The following is a 17,603-nucleotide window of genomic DNA, read 5'->3' as shown; positions in this document are numbered from 1 at the left end:
ACCTTCCCTTTCTCTTAATTTCCACCAATAGTATCATTTATTTGAACAGAGTACGAAAGAAATAGTAAGAAAGTAAATAAGTTTGATCGAAAAATGATATTTTATTTACATTTGTTAAATCGATGTTTCGATGATTTGCATTGTACGTAGTAAAAGTATCAGTTGATAGAAAATCTTCACACGCGCTTGACAGAACTATTCGAAAGAACAAAGTTCATCCCACTGTGAAGCGAGATTGAATAAATACAAATCGTTTAGGAATGGCAGATATTAAACAAGATCATAAAACTGAGGATACTGATAATTATGGAATAGGTAATAGTGCTGAACCAAAAAATATGCAAGAATTGACGGAGTATGTGAGTATGATATAATTCATTATTGTGATACTCCCTATTAATATTTCCATAATGCGACTGTCTATTCTTGTTTATATTTTTTTGTATATTTTAGGTACAAACACTATTGCAGAATATGCAAGGGAAATTTCAAACAATGTCAGATCAAATTCTTGGAAAAAATATCCTTTTTTTATTAGTTGCTTAAGATGCATTTTCGTAGATAACCTCAAAAATGAACTGTGCATCAAATTGTATATTTTATAAGCATAATTTTTCTGCTAAGAAAATACAAACTATTACATGTGTGAAAAACAGTTTATTTAAGGGAGTTCATTTAACGTTTTCATAAATAATATTATAAATATCCTTAATACAAAATACTAGATGAAATGGGAAACAGAATAGATGATTTAGAAAAGAATATTACAGATTTGATGACACAAGCTGGTGTAGAAGGAGGTGACAAATGATCGTATTTATTATATCATTAATTTTGATATAGAAACAAAGAGATCTTTTACATATAACATATATTATACTATACTAACAAATATTATTATATAAGAACTGTATTTGTATAATATTGGTATGAATTTTTGATCATTAAAACAATAAAATGACTTTTTTGCAATAATGTAGTGGTATAATGCATATTTTATTTCCTTTCTGTTTGTAAGTAAAAATATACAATACATTTCAGTGTTAGATCACCTATTACATACTATTAGATCACCCATGCTTGATCATCATAGGCATTGTTAGAAATTTTTGATATGTAGGAATTGGTGGTATTGCTTTGACAATAAGTCTTGTTGAATCCTTATATCCAGAATTAGCTTGCAATTCAATCTAGAATTGAACAAAATATTTTGGAGATAATAGATTATTTAGAATTACATAGATTTATGCCTGGTTCTCACAGGTTTCTCTTTAGTAGATTCAGACTCTGTTTCTTCTGAACTATCTCTAAATTCCTCAATCTGTACGGATTCTGAAGAGTTTGTCTTTAAGCTCGACTTTGCAGAATCCTACAAAAATATCCATTGCAGTTATAGTGTAAGCATTTACATTGAATTATAACATATTGGTATACAATGATGATTGATTTATACTAACAATCGAGGTAGATTCGATTGCATGATTAGCTAATTTCTGAGAATTTGCAGGCGAAGACATGAAACGACTTGCCAAATTGGTAAGTGAATAAGACTGCCGAAATGAAGTTCGTCCAACGGTAGGCAATCTCGCAATAGAATCGGGTATATGCATTACTTCACGAAATTCCTGAAATTAATCATTGCTTTAATTAATTTAAAGGATGGAGACATATTTCTCTACTTATATTTTAATAATTTATATGACAAGTTAATACTCAATAACTAGTGGAATAAAAAAATTACCCCATTCATGTTTCCTCTTATTATCTGAAAGTCCTGCAAGTAAGTATCAAAGATAATACTAATTTAAAGTAATTTCAAGACTATACAACAGATACAACATAAATATGTGAAAAATATTTTTTTATATTAGACTATGAATATTATTTAAGCAAAAGGTGGCCTACCTCTAAATCTTTAACTTCATCGATTTCTGCAATATCCTGGTAACCTTTTGTCAGTAATTCAAGAGTTTTTGCATGAAAACTTAGTTCAATGATAATAAAATCTAAAAGTACAGTTTTCAGATCATGCAATTTCCGCTTTTCGAATGCATCGATTTGTTCTTCTAAACCTTTAACAACTCTTGAAACTTCAACAGAAGCTTTCATGAGCTCAGATTCGGCTTGAGACTATGTTGATTTTTAAGAATTTAAAATAATTGTAATTTTTTAACACTGCTTAAATGTAATTAGTTAAATACATTGAAATTGAATGTAAGGATACAATCATCTGTCTGTTTCTAGGATTTCGTTCCCTAAGCCTATCTAGATGTCTTTTTCTTGTCAATTCTTTATCGCGTGTTGTAAATGTATTTTTTACGTCATCACGAGCGTGTTTGCAGATTGTCGCGTATTGAGAAAGTGGAGAAATTATTTTGGCATCAAATCTTTGCACTTTAGCGTCCCTAAAAATAACGAATAAAAGTTGTGATAATTTAAACAGTAAAATTAATATTTTTTTGTTTCTGTGATTCAACAAGAAAATACCCACCTATAATCCCCAATTACTGACAAAGTTGCAGAAAAGTTTGCCAATCCGTTAGATAACGATTGATTTATCGTTTCCGATTGAGCGTAAGTTTGAATAATTTTTGCTATTTCATCTCCTTTATCGCGTAATCTAAAAGTACATTACATAAATTTATACACAGAAAGATAAAGCTCCATAGAAGAGAAATAATCGATATGTACAAGATCAATAGAAGCCGTTGTTATGTACAAACCTAGCAGCTTTTCTTGTATATGCCGCAAATGTGGTGCATAATTCTGCAAAATGTTTCTCTACGTTGGATATTCGATCTTGTACAAACTTTGCTTCTTGTTCCCTGAATAAATGTAATAAAATTATACATATGAACCTCAATGCAAACTGAAGTTTATGTAAATATAAATAATTGAAAATATGTACCAAATGCTGCTTTGAGATCTTGAACGTAACATTTTGTTCTATATCATTTCGCAACTTTTTTTTTTTATTTAAATCGATCGATCTTCATATGGAAGGTTCCATTGTTACGTCCGTATGGATATCCCACCGATAGTTTACTACTGGCAGGTGGTGCATTATCCCTACAGGTGAGGTCGACTTTTGAGTATATATATATATATATACTCTCATCGATCTACCTGGCTTTTGTTTACCGTTAATTGTACATTTAAGTAGAATTACAAATTTTCTATATGTTTTTAGGAAAGAGAAAAGCGGAAAAATTATTAAAATAATATCTTGTTTTTTATTGTCATTATTACTTATAAAATAGTCTTTATTACTGCAAATGAATGAGCTGCACCACTTCCGATAAGAATTCCTGTGTAATTGTAGGGCAGAAGCAGTTGTTCCGGAAATTTTACATCTTTCGTATGACCATTTCCGCAATTTCCGTGTTCGTTCCAACCCCAACATAAAATTTCTCCATTTTCTAAAATTTTATAAATAAAATTTGATTTTTATCGATTTTTTTTTTTTTTTTTTTTTTTTTTTGTGTTGCTGTTAGTTATTATGTGTATACCAGTTAATGCAACATTATGTTCTGAGCCAGCAGAAACTCGATGCATTTTAGGAAGATTTTCGATCCGCGTGGCTTTCCAAGTCGATGGCTTTTCGAGTTTTGTAATACCTAACTGCCCATATGTATTTCGGCCCCAACCAAAAATGTTACTATCTAATAATAAACTAACAAAGCAATCAGATTTTGAAAATATGTATGTATTGTGTTAATCAAGCTGTCAAATAGTATTACCGTTTAATACAATTACATGCGACCAACCACTGTATATATTAATTGGCAATTTAAACTGAACATCCGATAGTTTTATTGGAATGAACGTGTTTGGACATGCATCTGTATTTAATCCTAATTGTCCGTATTTATTATCACCAAATGCATAAATATTTCCATCTTTCGCTACCGTGATCGTATGGTATTGACCACAGCTGACGCTTTCGATGTCGGGTACCGTTAAAACTATTTAAATACAATACATAGTAATCTTTATTTAATCTTTATTGTGAAAACATGTTTATCTTAATCCTTTCATTTCTAAGTATGTTTACCTTCTGTAAAACTATATGCCGCATTTAAAGATTCCTTACTATTTGAGAAGCTTAAACCTAACTGCCCTTTATTACCTGTCCCTGCTATTAAAATTTTATAATCTTCCATTAGTAGAACAGTGTGTCTCAAACCCATTGAAATTCCTTTAATTTTTCGATCAGTTATAACTTCGAATGGTTCATGTGTCCATTGAAGACTGTTCGGATGTTTTCCCAATTGACCGAAACGATTCGAGCCCCACAAGAATAAAGTGCCTTCTATTGTTAACGCAGCGGAACAATCCCAGCCGCAGGCTATATCCACGATAACCTTGTTCTTTAATTTTTCATTTAATTCTCGAAATGATAAAATATTATCCTTCGTCGGAAAGCCTACTTGTCCTTTATTGTTCCAGCCGCAAGAATAAACGCGACCGGAATCATCTAAAATTAACGTATGACCAGCACCGCCAACTATTTTTTTTATTTTTTTCGGTTTTAAGGAGCACTTCGATAAATCAACTTCACATGGTAAAACACACTCTTCCGACTCAATTCCTTGTCCAAGTTGGCCGTGAGAATTAGCACCCTATAATAAGTATCAGTTTTGTTTGATTTCAATATTTTTGTTTAAAATATTCCCGCTCAGAAGTAAGATTTCCGTTCAAATTTTATTTTATCGATCGTAAATAATATTTTCTAATAGCACAAGTGCACGCGTACAATATCTTATTTTAGAAATATCAGATCATATAGATATTATTATTCATGATAATAATACTTGAATACTTGAATATGTGAATATAGAAAAAGTAATACTTTCTATGAATATAAGGCACTTATATTTATCCTACTTATCCTACTTATCCTACTTATCCTACTTATCCTACTTATATTTAAAATGAAATCATTATGAGCACATGCAATAAAAATAACTTATTACATTACCCACGACATTAAGGAATAGGACATTGCTATAATTATGTCTTTGGAAATTGTTACTTATTAATATATTAAAACACCCAACCAAAAAATTAATAAACTAAAGAATAGATAATTGTACACTGAAGCACGGATAAAACATAAAATAGACCTATCATTTTATGGAATTTTGTGTCATAAGTCATAGAAACTGAAATATCGAGTTTTTCTCTGCCCTCTACAATTTAAAGCAGTAAATTAATGAATTATATTCAGCATATCTCGTCTATACGTACATTAAATCGGTAAGGTTGGAGATAACACTAATGTGGTAAGTGATTGTGTTAGCTGATAAAAGATTGTAATTGCGTAAGTGATCTACACTATGTATCGTCTATGATTAAATGTATTTTCATCATACGACATACGATATAGGTGGCGGCAAAACCTAAAGCGTACAGATTTCTTGTTTAACTTATTAGTTTTGTTTATACAAACATGAATTCTTTCCATAATATGTACAAAATCATTTTTTAATAAATTTTGCTGATTATAACATTGGATAAAGTACTGATGGAATATATACAATGGAAGAATCGATAAAGTTTGATATTAAGGAGGTTAAAACCGATCTTTTGCGCGCGATAAATGAATGTTCCCAACGCGGATTACTACATACTACAAAATGGTATGTACAGTTCCTGATATAAATTTAAGTAAAATCTTTATTCCATTACTATGGGAAGGATAAAAAGATATGTTATCTTTATAGGCTAGCAGAATTAAGTTATTCCTTGAAAGATGTTAAATTAAATATACATGACACTACTGTTGACTTGTATTTATCGGAGACAAGCGAAGAGGAAGACACCTATATTTTAGCAAAAACTTATTTTGATTTGAAAGAATATGATAGAGCTGCCTATTTCACCGAGCAGTGTAAAACATCAAAAGTTCGATTTTTACATCTATATTCTCGCTATTTATCAGGCGAAAAGAAAAAAATAGATGACATGACAGTGGTGCCTCCAGATCCTTTGAAAAACGAAAGTTTAAGATTGTTATGTGCTGACTTAAGAAAAGATCATCTGGCAAATAAACTTGATGGTTTTAGTCTTTATCTTTTTGGTGTAACTTTAAAAAAATTACAACTTACCAGGGAAGCCATGGATGTGCTGGTTGATGCAACGCATAAGCAACCCATGCATTGGGGATCTTGGTTAGAATTAGCTTCTTTAATCACTGACAGGGAGAAGCTTGAAAATTTGTGCTTACCTAATCATTGGATGAAGCATTTTTTTATGGCTCATATGTATTTAGAACTGCAATTAATAGATGAGGGTTTAGCATTATATTACGAATTACAATCAATGGGGTTTGGAAAAAATGGTTACGTACTTGCTCAAACTGCAATGACTGTAAACTACAGAAGAGGTAAATCAACTTCTCAATCAAATTGTTAACAAGGACTTTAACTATTATGACCTGTTACATTATAATATTATCATTTTAGATGTTGATAATGCTATAGAAACATTTAAGAGGATAATAAAAGCAGATCCTTATTGTTTAGACAATATGGATACATATTCTAATATCCTCTATGTGAAAGAAATGAAAGTTGAACTGGCATATTTAGCTCACAGAGCAACAGAAATTGATAAATACAGGTTAGAAACATGTTGCATAGTAGGTAAGTTTATCGTATCTTAAAATAAAAAAGTTATAGATTTACTATTTTGCTGTTTAATTAAAGCAGTATCTTTTAGGAAATTATTATAGTTTAAGAGGAGATCATCAAAAAGCATCAATGTATTTCCATAGAGCATTAAAATTAAATCCGCAATATCTTTCTGCTTGGACATTACTTGGTCATGAGTTTATGGAAATGAGAAATACCAATGGTGCTATTCATAGCTATAGACAAGCTATTGGTATGTATTATCTGTATGTACGTATGAAATGAAATACGAGCATTTATTTATTTACCCATTTTTTAATTTAGAAGTCAATAAGCGGGATTACAGAGCATGGTACGGTTTGGGTCAGACATATGAAATTTTAAAAATGCCATTCTATGCACTATATTATTATAAACAGGCTCAATTACTAAGGCCACACGATAGTAGAATGGTACAGGCATTAGGAGAAGCATACGAGAAACAAAATAAAATACAAGACGCGTTAAAATGTTATTATAAAGCATGCAATGTTGGCGATATCGAAGGAATGGCATTGTTGAAATTAGCCACGTATGTATTAAAGTTCAACCTTTTCTATTATGAAATGTGTTAAAATTGAAATATGCTTTAATACACTGTAGGTTATATGAAAAATTAGGTGAACATGATCATGCAGCAGCAGCGTATACGGATTTTGTGATGGATGAATTTATAAATGCAGATAGAACTGATTTGAGCCATGCATACAAATATTTAACGCAGTATCATTTAAAACGAGAACAATTGGACCATGCCAATCATTATGCTCAAAAATGTTTGCAGTTTGACGAGACAAAAGAAGAAGCTAAAGCATTGCTAAGAACGATTGCACAAAAGAGGGGAAAATTTGAACATTCGATGGTGGTAATTATAGGATATTTATGATATTTTACATTCATTCAGTGTTAACAAATTTTTAATATTGTACCTATTACAGGTGGAAGATATGAATGAAACAGACCCGGTTATCGAACAAGGGGAAAGAGCAGATGCTACACCAGGAAGTCAGTTATCGCCCATGAATTTGTCATTTATGCCTACGCCGTAAAATACAGAGAAAGATATTTTTTAATTCTCTGAGTTTACTTAAACTTTCAATTTATATGTTGTATATATTTTTAATAAATATTGTACGATTAAAACACACTCGACTTTTTTCATAATAAACACATTTATTTAATTATTTTTATATATACATACAAATATTCTTATTAAGAGTATTACAGATAATTATTTTATAAATTCTAATTACTAAAAGTAGGTGGTTTCATAAATGCGGAATAATCATAATAAAGATGTTGCATAGGTGGGGGCGCTGGGGGTATAACCGTCGGTGGTTTGATATGAGAATTCGCTTCATAAATATCTGCTAAAGAAGGCATTATCGACGGTGGATTTTGTGGTACTTCACGAAAACCAGGAGGAGGACGAATGGGTTCTTTGAAGTTGTTTGTATCATTGTATAATTTTGGGTTCCATAGCGCCTCTGCGATATCTTCGGAGACTAGGGTTGTAAACATCTCTGCATCGTATCTAAAATCAGTCGATGAAGACGATGTATTGTACGAAGAAAGTTGTTTATGAGCCAGTTTCAACAATTCTTCAATGTCTGATTTATAATTTAATTCCTGGTTTATATCCTTATCCTGGACAGAAAAAATTAATATCATGTTAGAACATTTAGTTTATATGATAGAATGATTATAAGGGAAATCAAATAGTTAATTGTAATTTTACCTGAGTTGCACATTCGCAAGCTTCTTGTTCAGGACATATCGTTTTGATTGAAACCTTTTCAGCATCCGAATTCGTCGGAAAGATGCTATCTGTTTGCGTACCCACGTCTTTATACTTCGGATTACATTGTTTTGATTCTTGATTTTCTACGGGTTTTCTCCAGTAATGTGATTTGTATTTAGCCGGATAATATTGGGAACTGCGTCTTTTTCCTTGTGTGTCGTTTTTGTTTCTCCATTCCACGTGTTTTTCGCTTTTCTCTTTATTAAATGTAAATTTCTTATTTTCATTAGTAGGAGCAAATTCCTTCTTTTGTTCTGTTTCGTTCCTTTTAAACCAAGGTTTAATTGAGAAATTATTAGAATATTTCCTGTTTCCTCCATAGTAAGAGGAATTAGTTTGTCTTAATTTTTTATATCTATAAGATGCGAACGATTTAGGAAATGAAGAAGGCGGACACATTTTATCGTAAAAAGTGGATTTTTGTTCAAAGTTTCGTGCAATTCCTCTATTCTCGGAGAAATAGCTGTGTTGTCTTGGTTGTTGCTTATCTGCAAACGATTTGGTATCTTCAGATGTATTTATCGGGGATTGCTTTTCGTTGGAATTATGTTTCTCAGTTGATATATCAATAGGCTTTTCCAAAGCAGTTTGCGGTATACAGTTGTCAGTGTTTTCCAATGGCATATTTATTTCTGTCATATTACTAGCGTTGTTCGATTGATTTTTAGAAGAATCAGAATCTTTCTCGACATTTAGAAGTTCTTCGTCATTCGAATTGCTGGTTTCTATTGTTTGTTCTGTGGGTTTTTGATTAATTTCTTTTTCTTTGTCTTCTTCGTTGCATTGATTATTAGCGTTTGTTGTTATTAAATCTTCTGTGTGATTAAGAAGCATCGAAGAAACTTTGTTTAATATAAATAAGTACAGAAGATGTATGACGTATTTGGTAGTATTTTCTATGAAAGTGTTTGCCAACGAAAGGAAATTATTTAATGACGTGACCATGGTTTCATTTATTAGTGACGAATCTGAATTTTGAGAACTATTGTCGTCACTGTCTGTGAATGCAGATTGTATTGATTGATCGAGTTTTGCATTCGATACAGTTTGCTATAAAAATAATAAAATTCATATGATTTATTAGGATTACTTATTAATTATGTTGAGCAAATTTTATAATGTTCCAAATACGTGTTTTATGATAATGCGTGCAATATGAAAAAACACTTGTTGTGTACCCAAACACTGACGCGTGTAAGCGCAAAACTATAAAATGTCAAACTATGTAAAATGTAAAAATCATTAAACTGTGCATAGATATTAAAAGTCAGTCATGTGATGAAATACAATTGATGAATTTCGCTCGAACTTTACGCGAGATAATCTTGTCAAAAGTGATTTCTTCATGCATCAAAGGAATTTATCATTACGTAAATATTGTTAAAATTTAAATAATTTGAAACATAATTAGTATTGGAAACAAATATCTTAATGAAATTGCTTCTACTTAATTCTTCAAGAAAATAATATTGCACAAACAGATACTAATACATTTGGCATTTTTTCTTTCCTACTTCTTTCAAACACTAGTACTTACATTATCGATGCGAGAGTACTGACGTTTGCCTCTTCGTCCACGTGCTTTTCTATTTTTCGTTCCCATGATAACTGTCACTATATGGCACTTGCTCACGATGTTACTCTTTCCACTATTACTGTTTCAAATTTTTGTTGAATCTGAGGTAGATGTTAGGCAGGTGACCTGTATGTTTTCACTAGATCTAAGAGACTTCAAGTGACTAACAATATTTAACGCACTTTGTATTTATACCAAGGAAACATCGGTATTCTGTTTCCTGATTGGTGGACCAAACGATTGGTTGGGAGAAAGTTTGTAGAAAAATTAAAATTCGGGGGTAGGGGTGATTATCCTTTGCGAATTTCCATTTGTACCCCTCCGCTATACGGTACACTCCGCCTCCGATAGACTCAGGCCATTACCTTACCATTTACTATTTGACACTTTAAGCAGACAGATTAGGAAAATTTATTAAATTTGTTAAGTACTTTCTAAGCTTTAACTGTAGCCAGAAAAAATGGCTTGTAAACCATAAATATTTACCGACGATAAATGGACAGATAACCGATTATATTGAGGCGAAGAATACAATCAGAACGAAGTAAACTCACTAACAAGGATTATACGGGTCCTTTGTGCAGGGTGGAAGGCCGAAGGCGATTAACATCTAAGGGTTAAGTTAATAAACTTGTTCTTAAGATTCATAGATAATTTTTACCCTCGCAGGTGTTAGATTAATGGCAAGAGATTTGTATTTTCTTAAATAATACGTAAGAAAGATTACTGAAAATTTAATTTTACGAAATTATTTAAAATAATTCTACCGCTCTAAATATTTGACAATTTCAATATCAGCTTGCAACGCGATCCGTAATCATTAATCGCCTAATTTATATTTAATATTTTTATATAAATAATTTATCTTATTATTTTCTTTTTTCATTTATTTATGTTATTTCTTTTATTTAGTATTATTATTTTTCAACTCCATCTTCTGGAGTACTCTTTTAATATGTAATATGTACAAAAGAATATTCTTTGCAGTTAATTACGAATAGATATTATTATTATTATTTATTATGTCCGAGGACTATTTACATAAACCACTTATCCCTCGGTTAAGACGGGTACCTGCTATATGTAAGACGGGTACGCAAATGTAATAAGTTGGGCCGCAATAATCCTAGGGAATAGTCATAACATAGTCATAAAACATTTTTATTTTACCATTAAGGCTTTCAATTGTTACAACATATCTTTTAAATCGAGATCCTTCTTAAAACTCCTCCGACGGTCATCATTGGTTGGAGTCCGACATTGCCACGCCGCTTTTCCCCCTAAAAGTGGGGAGTGTACATGCGGGTTTCCTCCACGAAAAGGAAAAAGAAAACAAATGTATAAAATGGGACAAGTATGTTTCCCAAAGGGATTAACATCTATTCATAGTTTTCCTTTATGATATCATCGTCTTCGAACTTGACCTGAGTTCTTATCCTTTGACCAGTCACTATTATGACTGGTTTTCCCTTTAACAAGGAGTCGTCATCATCTTCAGGTGTATTACGTACTCCGTTCCGTCAATGTTTACTTATATTTTCTTTGTCATTATCTTAACTTGTTACGTACATTGTTGTAATTAATAATTTTGCGTTTGATGAATGTGATGAAAACAAATTAGAAGATTTTGTCGAAGATTACAGTTTTAAAATCTCGATGTTCTTCAAATTATTTTTTAAGCGGTTACTTTATGGAACTACTACTATAACTTTATTACGTGAGATACGTAAAGGTAGAACTATAACAACAATTACGGAATACTGTTATAGGATACAAACTCACGCAAGCATGTAGACACGCGAAAATGTACGCACGCATACTTGAATGCATGTATGAATATGTCTGCACGCACGCAAAAATTAATGGTCGTGCACACTTATACACCTGAATGTATGTATGCACGCAATACGAAAACACGCATTCTTTGTTGCTGCTTTGATATAATTTAACTATGCTTATGTATCATTTTTTAAATATGATTGTTACGTTTATCTTCTAATGAATTATATATCTTTCAATTCAATAAAAATGTTTTTGCTATATGTACTAAAACATTTGTAAAAAGATTGTGCCTAAAATTTATTTTTTTTATACATAGAATATTGGCCATTTTACATACAAATAAATAATAGAAAATGTACAGCGTTTCGAAGAAGGTTTCTAAGCTCGCGCGTAATTCAATAGAGCATGGCGGCCATATTGACTGTGTTCTCCCAACCCAGTGCCAAGGATGTTTGTGCGTGCCTGGCACCACTGCTGTTACATCGCGGTCGTTGTCGTCAACGTCGTCGTCGTCGTTGTTATTCTTATTATCGTCGTCAACGTTGCTCCTGTCGTTGAATAGCAATAGTCATTGACGTGCAGAGATATCGAACAGTTCAGGACGCGGTGATAACATTTTGACAGAATTGACACTTTCTGTTCGCGAGATGTCAAATCAAATATGTCTAAAATGGAACAGTTTTTTAAACAACATAGCAACGAGTTTCGAAAGTCTCTGGGAAGAGGAAGGTTTAGTAGATGTGACATTGGCAAGTGATGGACAGTGTCTTACTGCTCACAAAGTGATTCTCTCAGCAAGTAGTCCATTCTTTAAAAAAGTTTTCCAGGTTAGTTTTCTATATTCTTTACTTCACATTTATGATTTCGTTAACGTTTTGGCAGTCGTTTTATCGTCGAGTAAAATTCTTTGTTAATTTACTTAATCAGTAAGATGTAACGAAAAAATTCTTTAAACAATAATGCACAGCGTTTGAGGTTATCGTATCTTGAACAATACGAATTTTATTTCGAACTTGTCTTGATTAACTGTCACATGAATTCTACCAATGATCGTGTTATAGTTTAATAATAATAAAATATAGTTTTAATAAAATTATAGTTTAATAAATATTACTTTTTTGATCTTTTTTGCATTACAGACAAACCCCTGTCAACATCCAGTCATAATACTTCAAGATGTGCACTTTAGCGAACTAGAAGCCTTACTTATATTTATATATAAAGGAGAAGTAAATATCGAGCAAAAGAATTTGCCAGCGCTTTTAAAAGCTGCAGAGACACTGCAAATTCGTGGTCTTTCGGGAGGGGATATATTTGCTAAGGAATCTTTTAAAAGATTAGTGGAGTTGGAACAAGCGGTGGAAGAAGGAGCAGCTACAGCCAAGGAAGAAACTCCGAAAAAAAAACAAAAATTAAACAAACATCAGAATTCTATATTAGAATCAGCACTGACACCTAAAGCATCGCAAATAGAGAGCACGGATGAATCTACTACCAGTGAACAAAGTGGCAAAGAGGGAGATTATTTATTGCAGAAAAGTATGCAAAATCCAATATATCATCGTTTAGAAATGAAGGTTAGTTGTATATTATATTAATAATATTTTTTAAGCAGCGGTGATTAATCGAATATATGAAATAAAGTTGAATGGGTTGTATTTCAGATAGAACCATTAGAAACTGTGCTAGAAGATTCTCAAAAACAGTCTGCAACGGACAAGGATCCAACAGAAAGGTTAGACACAGGGCAACTTGCTGGGAGTCAAGGTTAGTAGTATACATATATGAAATTACGATATCGCTTTATAGACAATAGTAGAAGACATAATCATATGCATGTTATTTTAAGAATATATTATATTTATCTTGCACAATTTGTGTATATTTTGATATTATTTTATAATTGCATTCAATCTCATATTTCATGGTAAACTGTATGATATGTGTACAAATTTTATAAATTAGAGAAGAATAGGGCAATGTATACATTTCAATGCGTACGTGTTGGTAAAAATCAGTTCATAAATCGATTCATTATGGTTAATATTGGAAAATGTATGTTAGGGTGTATGATAGAATTTATAATTTGTTTGATAAAAATTTCATATTGTGTATGTTCGAGTATCTCATTCAAATTAGGTGCATATTCGTTTTCGATGCTTTTTCAAATCGTTGAGTTAGCTTTGATCGTCACTTCTGCTTTATTATCCACATTGGTGTGACACGTATTTCTTTCATTTCTTTTTATTTCGTTCGATGTTACAAGCAAACTCATAGTGGAAATGGGAACGTGTGTAGATAGTAAATAAATACATATATGCGTAAATAAAAATTGTACGATCGGAGAAACTAGAGGTCAAGGCGTAGATAACGTCAAGTTATTTAGTTCAACAGGTGAATAAACGAAAGAAAGGAGAAAGAAATAATTGAATGGTCTCGTTTATTAGTATATTTACGTAGTTTATTACGAAAAGTCCTGGCTTCTAGTACTCAAAAACGTCATCTAGATCTTGTTCTACGTTTACGCGTAAAACTATCTGTGCATGCGTGACGGAGAAGACAAATGGAATGATACGCGATCGATCGTTTAACGCGACATTAACGAACCTGGTCGAATTTGCTTGATTGTTCGGTACGCTGCAATTCACGCGTCAGGGGGATCCGTGTCTAAAGCAGGCTGTGCTCTGATGTGTGTGGCAGGGTCTGGGAACAGCCCTGCTGAAGACATTTCCGGTTTATCTGGGTTATCCGGCCTAACTGGATTCTCGGACGTGAAGCCACTGCTATACGCGTATCAGCAACTACCTTACGCCGATCTTCTGCCGAGTCCGGAGATAATCTCAACGTGGGCATCCTCTCGACCGATGGATCATTTGGCCTGTGACCTTATGAAGATCCTTTTTACCCCGGAGGAGAGGATTCTCTGTAACGTAAACGGCAAGATGGGAAAACAGCAGTTCGATAGTAACAAAATACATTTGATAAGAGAAGTTTTGCTGCACTTTAGTGGTATTGCACCTAATAGCGTAGAATGGGAGGAAACTTGGAAAAATTGCGTAACTAAAATCGATACTAGCAATAGGGGTTTGAAGAGGTATCTATTCCAAAGGCGTTCGGTTTACACTCAATGACTAGGGCGTTTCAGGTCAGGGGTAAAACGGAAACGTTTTCACTGGCTAGAATGAAGTGTTTCTTTCACTGATTCGTCGTTTCGATTGTCTAAGATCATCTAGGATCATCTTAGATCGCCTCGAACGTTTCCATATCCTTTCTTTTTAAAGAAGGATGCGAGTAGGTGGAGCGAGAAAATTGACACGAAAAAGTAGAATGTGTTCAAAGAAAGAGTAGAGGAACGGGAAGCATTCTAGGCATGGTCCAACTATTTATATATACGCTTCACGTTTGTTTTCACGGGGCAAATGATCGAGTAATTTTAAATTTATTCTATTTTTTACCATTGTCTTTCGTTCTGATAACGATCACGCAACGCGTGCTCCGGAGACTTGTTTCACGGCTGAGGAAGTCGATCGTTCCATTTTTTGATTCCTTTGATTCTCTTTTTCTTTGTACTTTGTATCTAGTACGTTGTGCAACGCAACATTCCTTCCAATTCTCCATTTACAATGTTCACGCAGATGTGCACTCTCGCCGTAGACGATCTACATAACACGATATTAATAGTAATCGCGTCGTGTCGTAAGGACCCCGCAGAGTTTTTTACGCTCAAAGACGCGACAACTAAGATCACATTTGTTATTGTACGCGCGTAGATGGATACATAGGTGAAGGTGCTTACGTTTACCTTCGTACACACTATATACGCGTGCGTGCATAATTGCGCTTCGCATTATCGACGACTTTAAAAAAGACGAATACGTCGAAACTATTACGATGGAAGTAGTAATATAAGATATGCTTTTACGATGTTTAAGGCGTTTAATATGCCGTGACGAAACTTCACGCAAACGATTCGCAGCTATCGATAGCACACAATCTTATTCTATCGTTTATTTTGAATCAAACGAACACATAAATTTGGTTTTCCCATTTATTTGTTATCTTTCTGTTTTTTTCTCGTTTGATCTTGAGAAGGTACGAAATGCTTCGAGTTGACTGTTATTTAAATCTATGCGATTGTAGACAAAATACACACATACACAAAAACGACTGGTTGCAAATAAACCTATTTTACATTTTTAATTGTCTCGTCATTTCCCGATACTCCTCTTTTCCTCTGTACATACATATATTATATGTACGGACTATTAGATTTTCTACTTGGTGTCATTCCTGGATAATTTGCTCGTTTAAACGTACATTCGCAAAGACTTGAAGAAGAATGAACTAATTATAAGAAGAACGAACGTTGGACAAACTATGAGTCGATTCATCGCATCCTTGATCCATTCGAAGATTATCCATTTCCTAAAGAAAGAGAAAAGAGAGATCCTAGATGAACCGACAAGATCCTTGTTCGAATTCCTTTCAATTGGTTCCGTTGACTGACGAAGACAGACAAATATCTCGAACTGAGTGAAGAAAATTTGAAGTCGCGGACTGGAATTACTTGCAGGATCATCGAAGCCGAATGTAACCGTAATCGCCGACGCACGAGAGACTTCGACTCCTTCGTCCGAGCCAGAAACGCGCGCGAGATTTCCCATTGACCCTGATCGAACTCCACCTTGGAATACTTATCGACACTCGGACGAACTTCACTTGCCGAATCATTTGTATTCGGAATCGATGCCCGATCAGCAGGAATCTACATCGAACATTCTCGTGGAACGAGACGCAAGAGTTCTACATTCCGTATTTCCAACTTGCCCCGGGACCGCTGGCAATTCAGAATTCCCCGAAGAGACCGTCAATGGCGTAACAGCGTATCCACCATTTCCGTGTCCGTTCTGTGATAGAGCGTACACGAGTTGGGGTTTTCGTCGAAGGCACATCAAAGCCGTGCACACGATTTCGCCCTCTTTAAACTGCAAATGGTGTTTACAGGTGCGTATGTAGATAGCGACTATAATATCCGATAAGGTATGAGGTAAATGCAATGATTTTTAGGTTCTTCCTACGCATGCGGCTTGGAGACGTCACGTAATATTAGCGCATAATCTGTCTGCGAGCGACGCACATAATGGGCTCCTAATTTTAGAGGAAGCGCATATGGTTTTACAAATTGCGCGCCCCACCAGGTTAGATACTTTAGTTAACATAATTAAACAAAATTCCCAACAGAATAGCAATCCCGAGAATTCCCAGTCGGACAAAGATTGATTTGGAAGATTGGATCGTGATATATCGACATGCCCGGGCCGTTTATACTCGAAATCGTTTACTCGTAGTCGAAACTTTGCTATCGACGGACGGTTTTGGAAGGATAGTTACGCTGTACAGGATTACGCGATAGAATATTGTTTAAGTTATTCTCGTTCGTAGAAACTACACCAATGAACCAAATTTTCCACAGATGCCTAAACATTTTTTTTATATACGTATATTTTCGTTGTATATATCGCTTTTATAGTCGTTATCAATGGCCAGTATCACGCTGTCGAGCGTGAGATATTTTTATTGTTGTATTAATTAAATTTTTGTAAAAAAAAAAACAAATAAATATTTAACGTATGCTAAAGTATTTCTTCCGCTGTTCTGAGCTGCTGTATTGCGTTCACTTTAAGGAAACGAGACACGAGCGTGTATGGTTTAAAAAATCAAATCGTTGTGTTCTTTTTTAATTCTTTATTTTTTAAAATCTTGGTAACAT

The 17,603-nt window shown here is 33.4% G+C and overlaps 5 protein-coding genes and 1 long non-coding RNA gene across 13 annotated transcripts; 3 read left to right on the top strand and 3 right to left on the bottom strand.

Moving 5' to 3' along the window:
* The first annotated feature begins 49 nt into the window (after positions 1-49).
* Positions 50-975, top strand: LOC139988607 (uncharacterized). The gene is made up of 3 exons (XM_072006255.1): positions 50-359; positions 454-520; positions 723-975. The coding sequence occupies exons 1-3, from the start codon at positions 261-263 to the stop codon at positions 809-811; spliced, it is 255 nt and encodes an 84-aa protein (XP_071862356.1). The 5' UTR covers positions 50-260; the 3' UTR covers positions 812-975.
* Positions 976-977: 2 nt separating this feature from the next.
* On the bottom strand, positions 978-3,047 carry Fam92 (CBY1 interacting BAR domain containing protein Fam92). Of its 2 annotated transcripts, XM_072006227.1 has the most exons (9): positions 2,909-3,047; positions 2,724-2,825; positions 2,492-2,620; positions 2,225-2,405; positions 1,906-2,130; positions 1,742-1,774; positions 1,458-1,625; positions 1,262-1,369; positions 978-1,190 (listed from the first exon to the last, which is right to left on the bottom strand). In XM_072006227.1, the coding sequence occupies exons 1-9, from the start codon at positions 2,938-2,940 to the stop codon at positions 1,071-1,073; spliced, it is 1,098 nt and encodes a 365-aa protein (XP_071862328.1). In that variant the 5' UTR covers positions 2,941-3,047; the 3' UTR covers positions 978-1,070. The 2 variants fall into 2 exon arrangements, with proteins under 2 accessions (XP_071862328.1, XP_071862329.1); XM_072006228.1 differs by lacking the exon at positions 1,742-1,774.
* Sergef (secretion regulating guanine nucleotide exchange factor) lies at positions 2,942-5,152 on the bottom strand. Of its 4 annotated transcripts, XM_072006225.1 has the most exons (7): positions 4,982-5,152; positions 4,055-4,622; positions 3,741-3,965; positions 3,510-3,662; positions 3,271-3,419; positions 3,142-3,176; positions 2,944-3,069 (listed from the first exon to the last, which is right to left on the bottom strand). In XM_072006225.1, the coding sequence occupies exons 1-6, from the start codon at positions 5,003-5,005 to the stop codon at positions 3,156-3,158; spliced, it is 1,140 nt and encodes a 379-aa protein (XP_071862326.1). In that variant the 5' UTR covers positions 5,006-5,152; the 3' UTR covers positions 2,944-3,069; positions 3,142-3,155. The 4 variants fall into 4 exon arrangements, with proteins under 4 accessions (XP_071862327.1, XP_071862326.1, XP_071862324.1 ...); XM_072006226.1 differs by lacking the exon at positions 3,142-3,176 and having other exon boundaries at positions 2,942-3,069; XM_072006223.1 differs by having other exon boundaries at positions 3,041-3,176.
* A 181-nt stretch (positions 5,153-5,333) lies between these two features.
* Positions 5,334-7,817, top strand: Cdc23 (cell division cycle protein 23). 3 transcript variants are annotated; one of them, XM_072006200.1, is made up of 7 exons: positions 5,334-5,642; positions 5,727-6,388; positions 6,468-6,647; positions 6,724-6,888; positions 6,960-7,206; positions 7,278-7,536; positions 7,613-7,817. In XM_072006200.1, the coding sequence occupies exons 1-7, from the start codon at positions 5,542-5,544 to the stop codon at positions 7,721-7,723; spliced, it is 1,725 nt and encodes a 574-aa protein (XP_071862301.1). In that variant the 5' UTR covers positions 5,334-5,541; the 3' UTR covers positions 7,724-7,817. The 3 variants fall into 3 exon arrangements, with proteins under 3 accessions (XP_071862301.1, XP_071862300.1, XP_071862303.1); XM_072006199.1 differs by having other exon boundaries at positions 7,278-7,539; XM_072006202.1 differs by lacking the exon at positions 7,613-7,817 and having other exon boundaries at positions 7,295-7,498.
* A 4,423-nt stretch (positions 7,818-12,240) lies between these two features.
* Positions 12,241-17,461, top strand: LOC139988525 (uncharacterized). 2 transcript variants are annotated; one of them, XM_072006078.1, is made up of 5 exons: positions 12,245-12,660; positions 12,973-13,410; positions 13,498-13,600; positions 16,407-16,837; positions 16,901-17,461. In XM_072006078.1, exons 1-5 carry the CDS (start codon positions 12,481-12,483, stop codon positions 17,111-17,113), a joined length of 1,365 nt encoding a protein of 454 aa, XP_071862179.1. In that variant the 5' UTR covers positions 12,245-12,480; the 3' UTR covers positions 17,114-17,461. The 2 variants fall into 2 exon arrangements, with proteins under 2 accessions (XP_071862180.1, XP_071862179.1); XM_072006079.1 differs by lacking the exons at positions 16,407-16,837; positions 16,901-17,461 and adding an exon at positions 14,534-16,033 and having other exon boundaries at positions 12,241-12,660.
* LOC139988527 (uncharacterized) lies at positions 14,273-15,430 on the bottom strand. Its single transcript, XR_011800155.1, has 2 exons — positions 15,289-15,430; positions 14,273-14,756 (listed from the first exon to the last, which is right to left on the bottom strand). It is a non-coding gene; the product is annotated as an uncharacterized lncRNA (long non-coding RNA).
* Positions 17,462-17,603: the final 142 nt, after the last annotated feature.

The sequence above is a fragment of the Bombus fervidus genome, chromosome 6 (genome assembly GCF_041682495.2).
Source record: "Bombus fervidus isolate BK054 chromosome 6, iyBomFerv1, whole genome shotgun sequence".
NCBI classification, from domain to species: Eukaryota; Metazoa; Arthropoda; class Insecta; order Hymenoptera; family Apidae; genus Bombus; species Bombus fervidus.
This window is presented reverse-complemented; position numbering and strand designations above follow the sequence as displayed.

What these genes read in the sequence shown, in the direction of transcription:
- LOC139988607 (XM_072006255.1), top strand. Translation starts at nt 261, where the DNA reads ATGGCAGATATTAAACAAGATCATAAAACTGAGGATACTGATAATTAT. An exon ending in TGCAAGAATTGACGGAGTAT is followed by an intron (nt 360 to 453) that starts GTGAGTATGATA and finishes TGTATATTTTAG; the next exon opens with GTACAAACACTATTGCAGAA. An exon ending in AGATCAAATTCTTGGAAAAA is followed by an intron (nt 521 to 722) that starts ATATCCTTTTTT and finishes AATACAAAATAC; the next exon opens with TAGATGAAATGGGAAACAGA.
- Fam92 (XM_072006227.1), bottom strand. Translation starts at nt 2,940, where the DNA reads ATGTTACGTTCAAGATCTCAAAGCAGCATTTG. An exon ending in TCAGTAATTGGGGATTATAG is followed by an intron (nt 2,406 to 2,491) that starts GTGGGTATTTTC and finishes CGTTATTTTTAG; the next exon opens with GGACGCTAAAGTGCAAAGAT. An exon ending in CAATCGAATCTACCTCGATT is followed by an intron (nt 1,370 to 1,457) that starts GTTAGTATAAAT and finishes ATATTTTTGTAG; the next exon opens with GATTCTGCAAAGTCGAGCTT.
- Sergef (XM_072006225.1), bottom strand. Translation starts at nt 5,005, where the DNA reads ATGTCCTATTCCTTAATGTCGTGG. An exon ending in CCTATTCCTTAATGTCGTGG is followed by an intron (nt 4,623 to 4,981) that starts GTAATGTAATAA and finishes TACTTATTATAG; the next exon opens with GGTGCTAATTCTCACGGCCA. An exon ending in GCATGTAATTGTATTAAACG is followed by an intron (nt 3,663 to 3,740) that starts GTAATACTATTT and finishes GTTTATTATTAG; the next exon opens with ATAGTAACATTTTTGGTTGG.
- Cdc23 (XM_072006199.1), top strand. Translation starts at nt 5,542, where the DNA reads ATGGAAGAATCGATAAAGTTTGATATTAAGGAGGTTAAAACCGATCTT. An exon ending in GACTGTAAACTACAGAAGAG is followed by an intron (nt 6,389 to 6,467) that starts GTAAATCAACTT and finishes TTATCATTTTAG; the next exon opens with ATGTTGATAATGCTATAGAA. An exon ending in GCATTGTTGAAATTAGCCAC is followed by an intron (nt 7,207 to 7,277) that starts GTATGTATTAAA and finishes AATACACTGTAG; the next exon opens with GTTATATGAAAAATTAGGTG.
- LOC139988525 (XM_072006078.1), top strand. Translation starts at nt 12,481, where the DNA reads ATGTCAAATCAAATATGTCTAAAATGGAACAGTTTTTTAAACAACATA. An exon ending in ATCATCGTTTAGAAATGAAG is followed by an intron (nt 13,411 to 13,497) that starts GTTAGTTGTATA and finishes GTTGTATTTCAG; the next exon opens with ATAGAACCATTAGAAACTGT. An exon ending in GCAACTTGCTGGGAGTCAAG is followed by an intron (nt 13,601 to 16,406) that starts GTTAGTAGTATA and finishes AATTACTTGCAG; the next exon opens with GATCATCGAAGCCGAATGTA.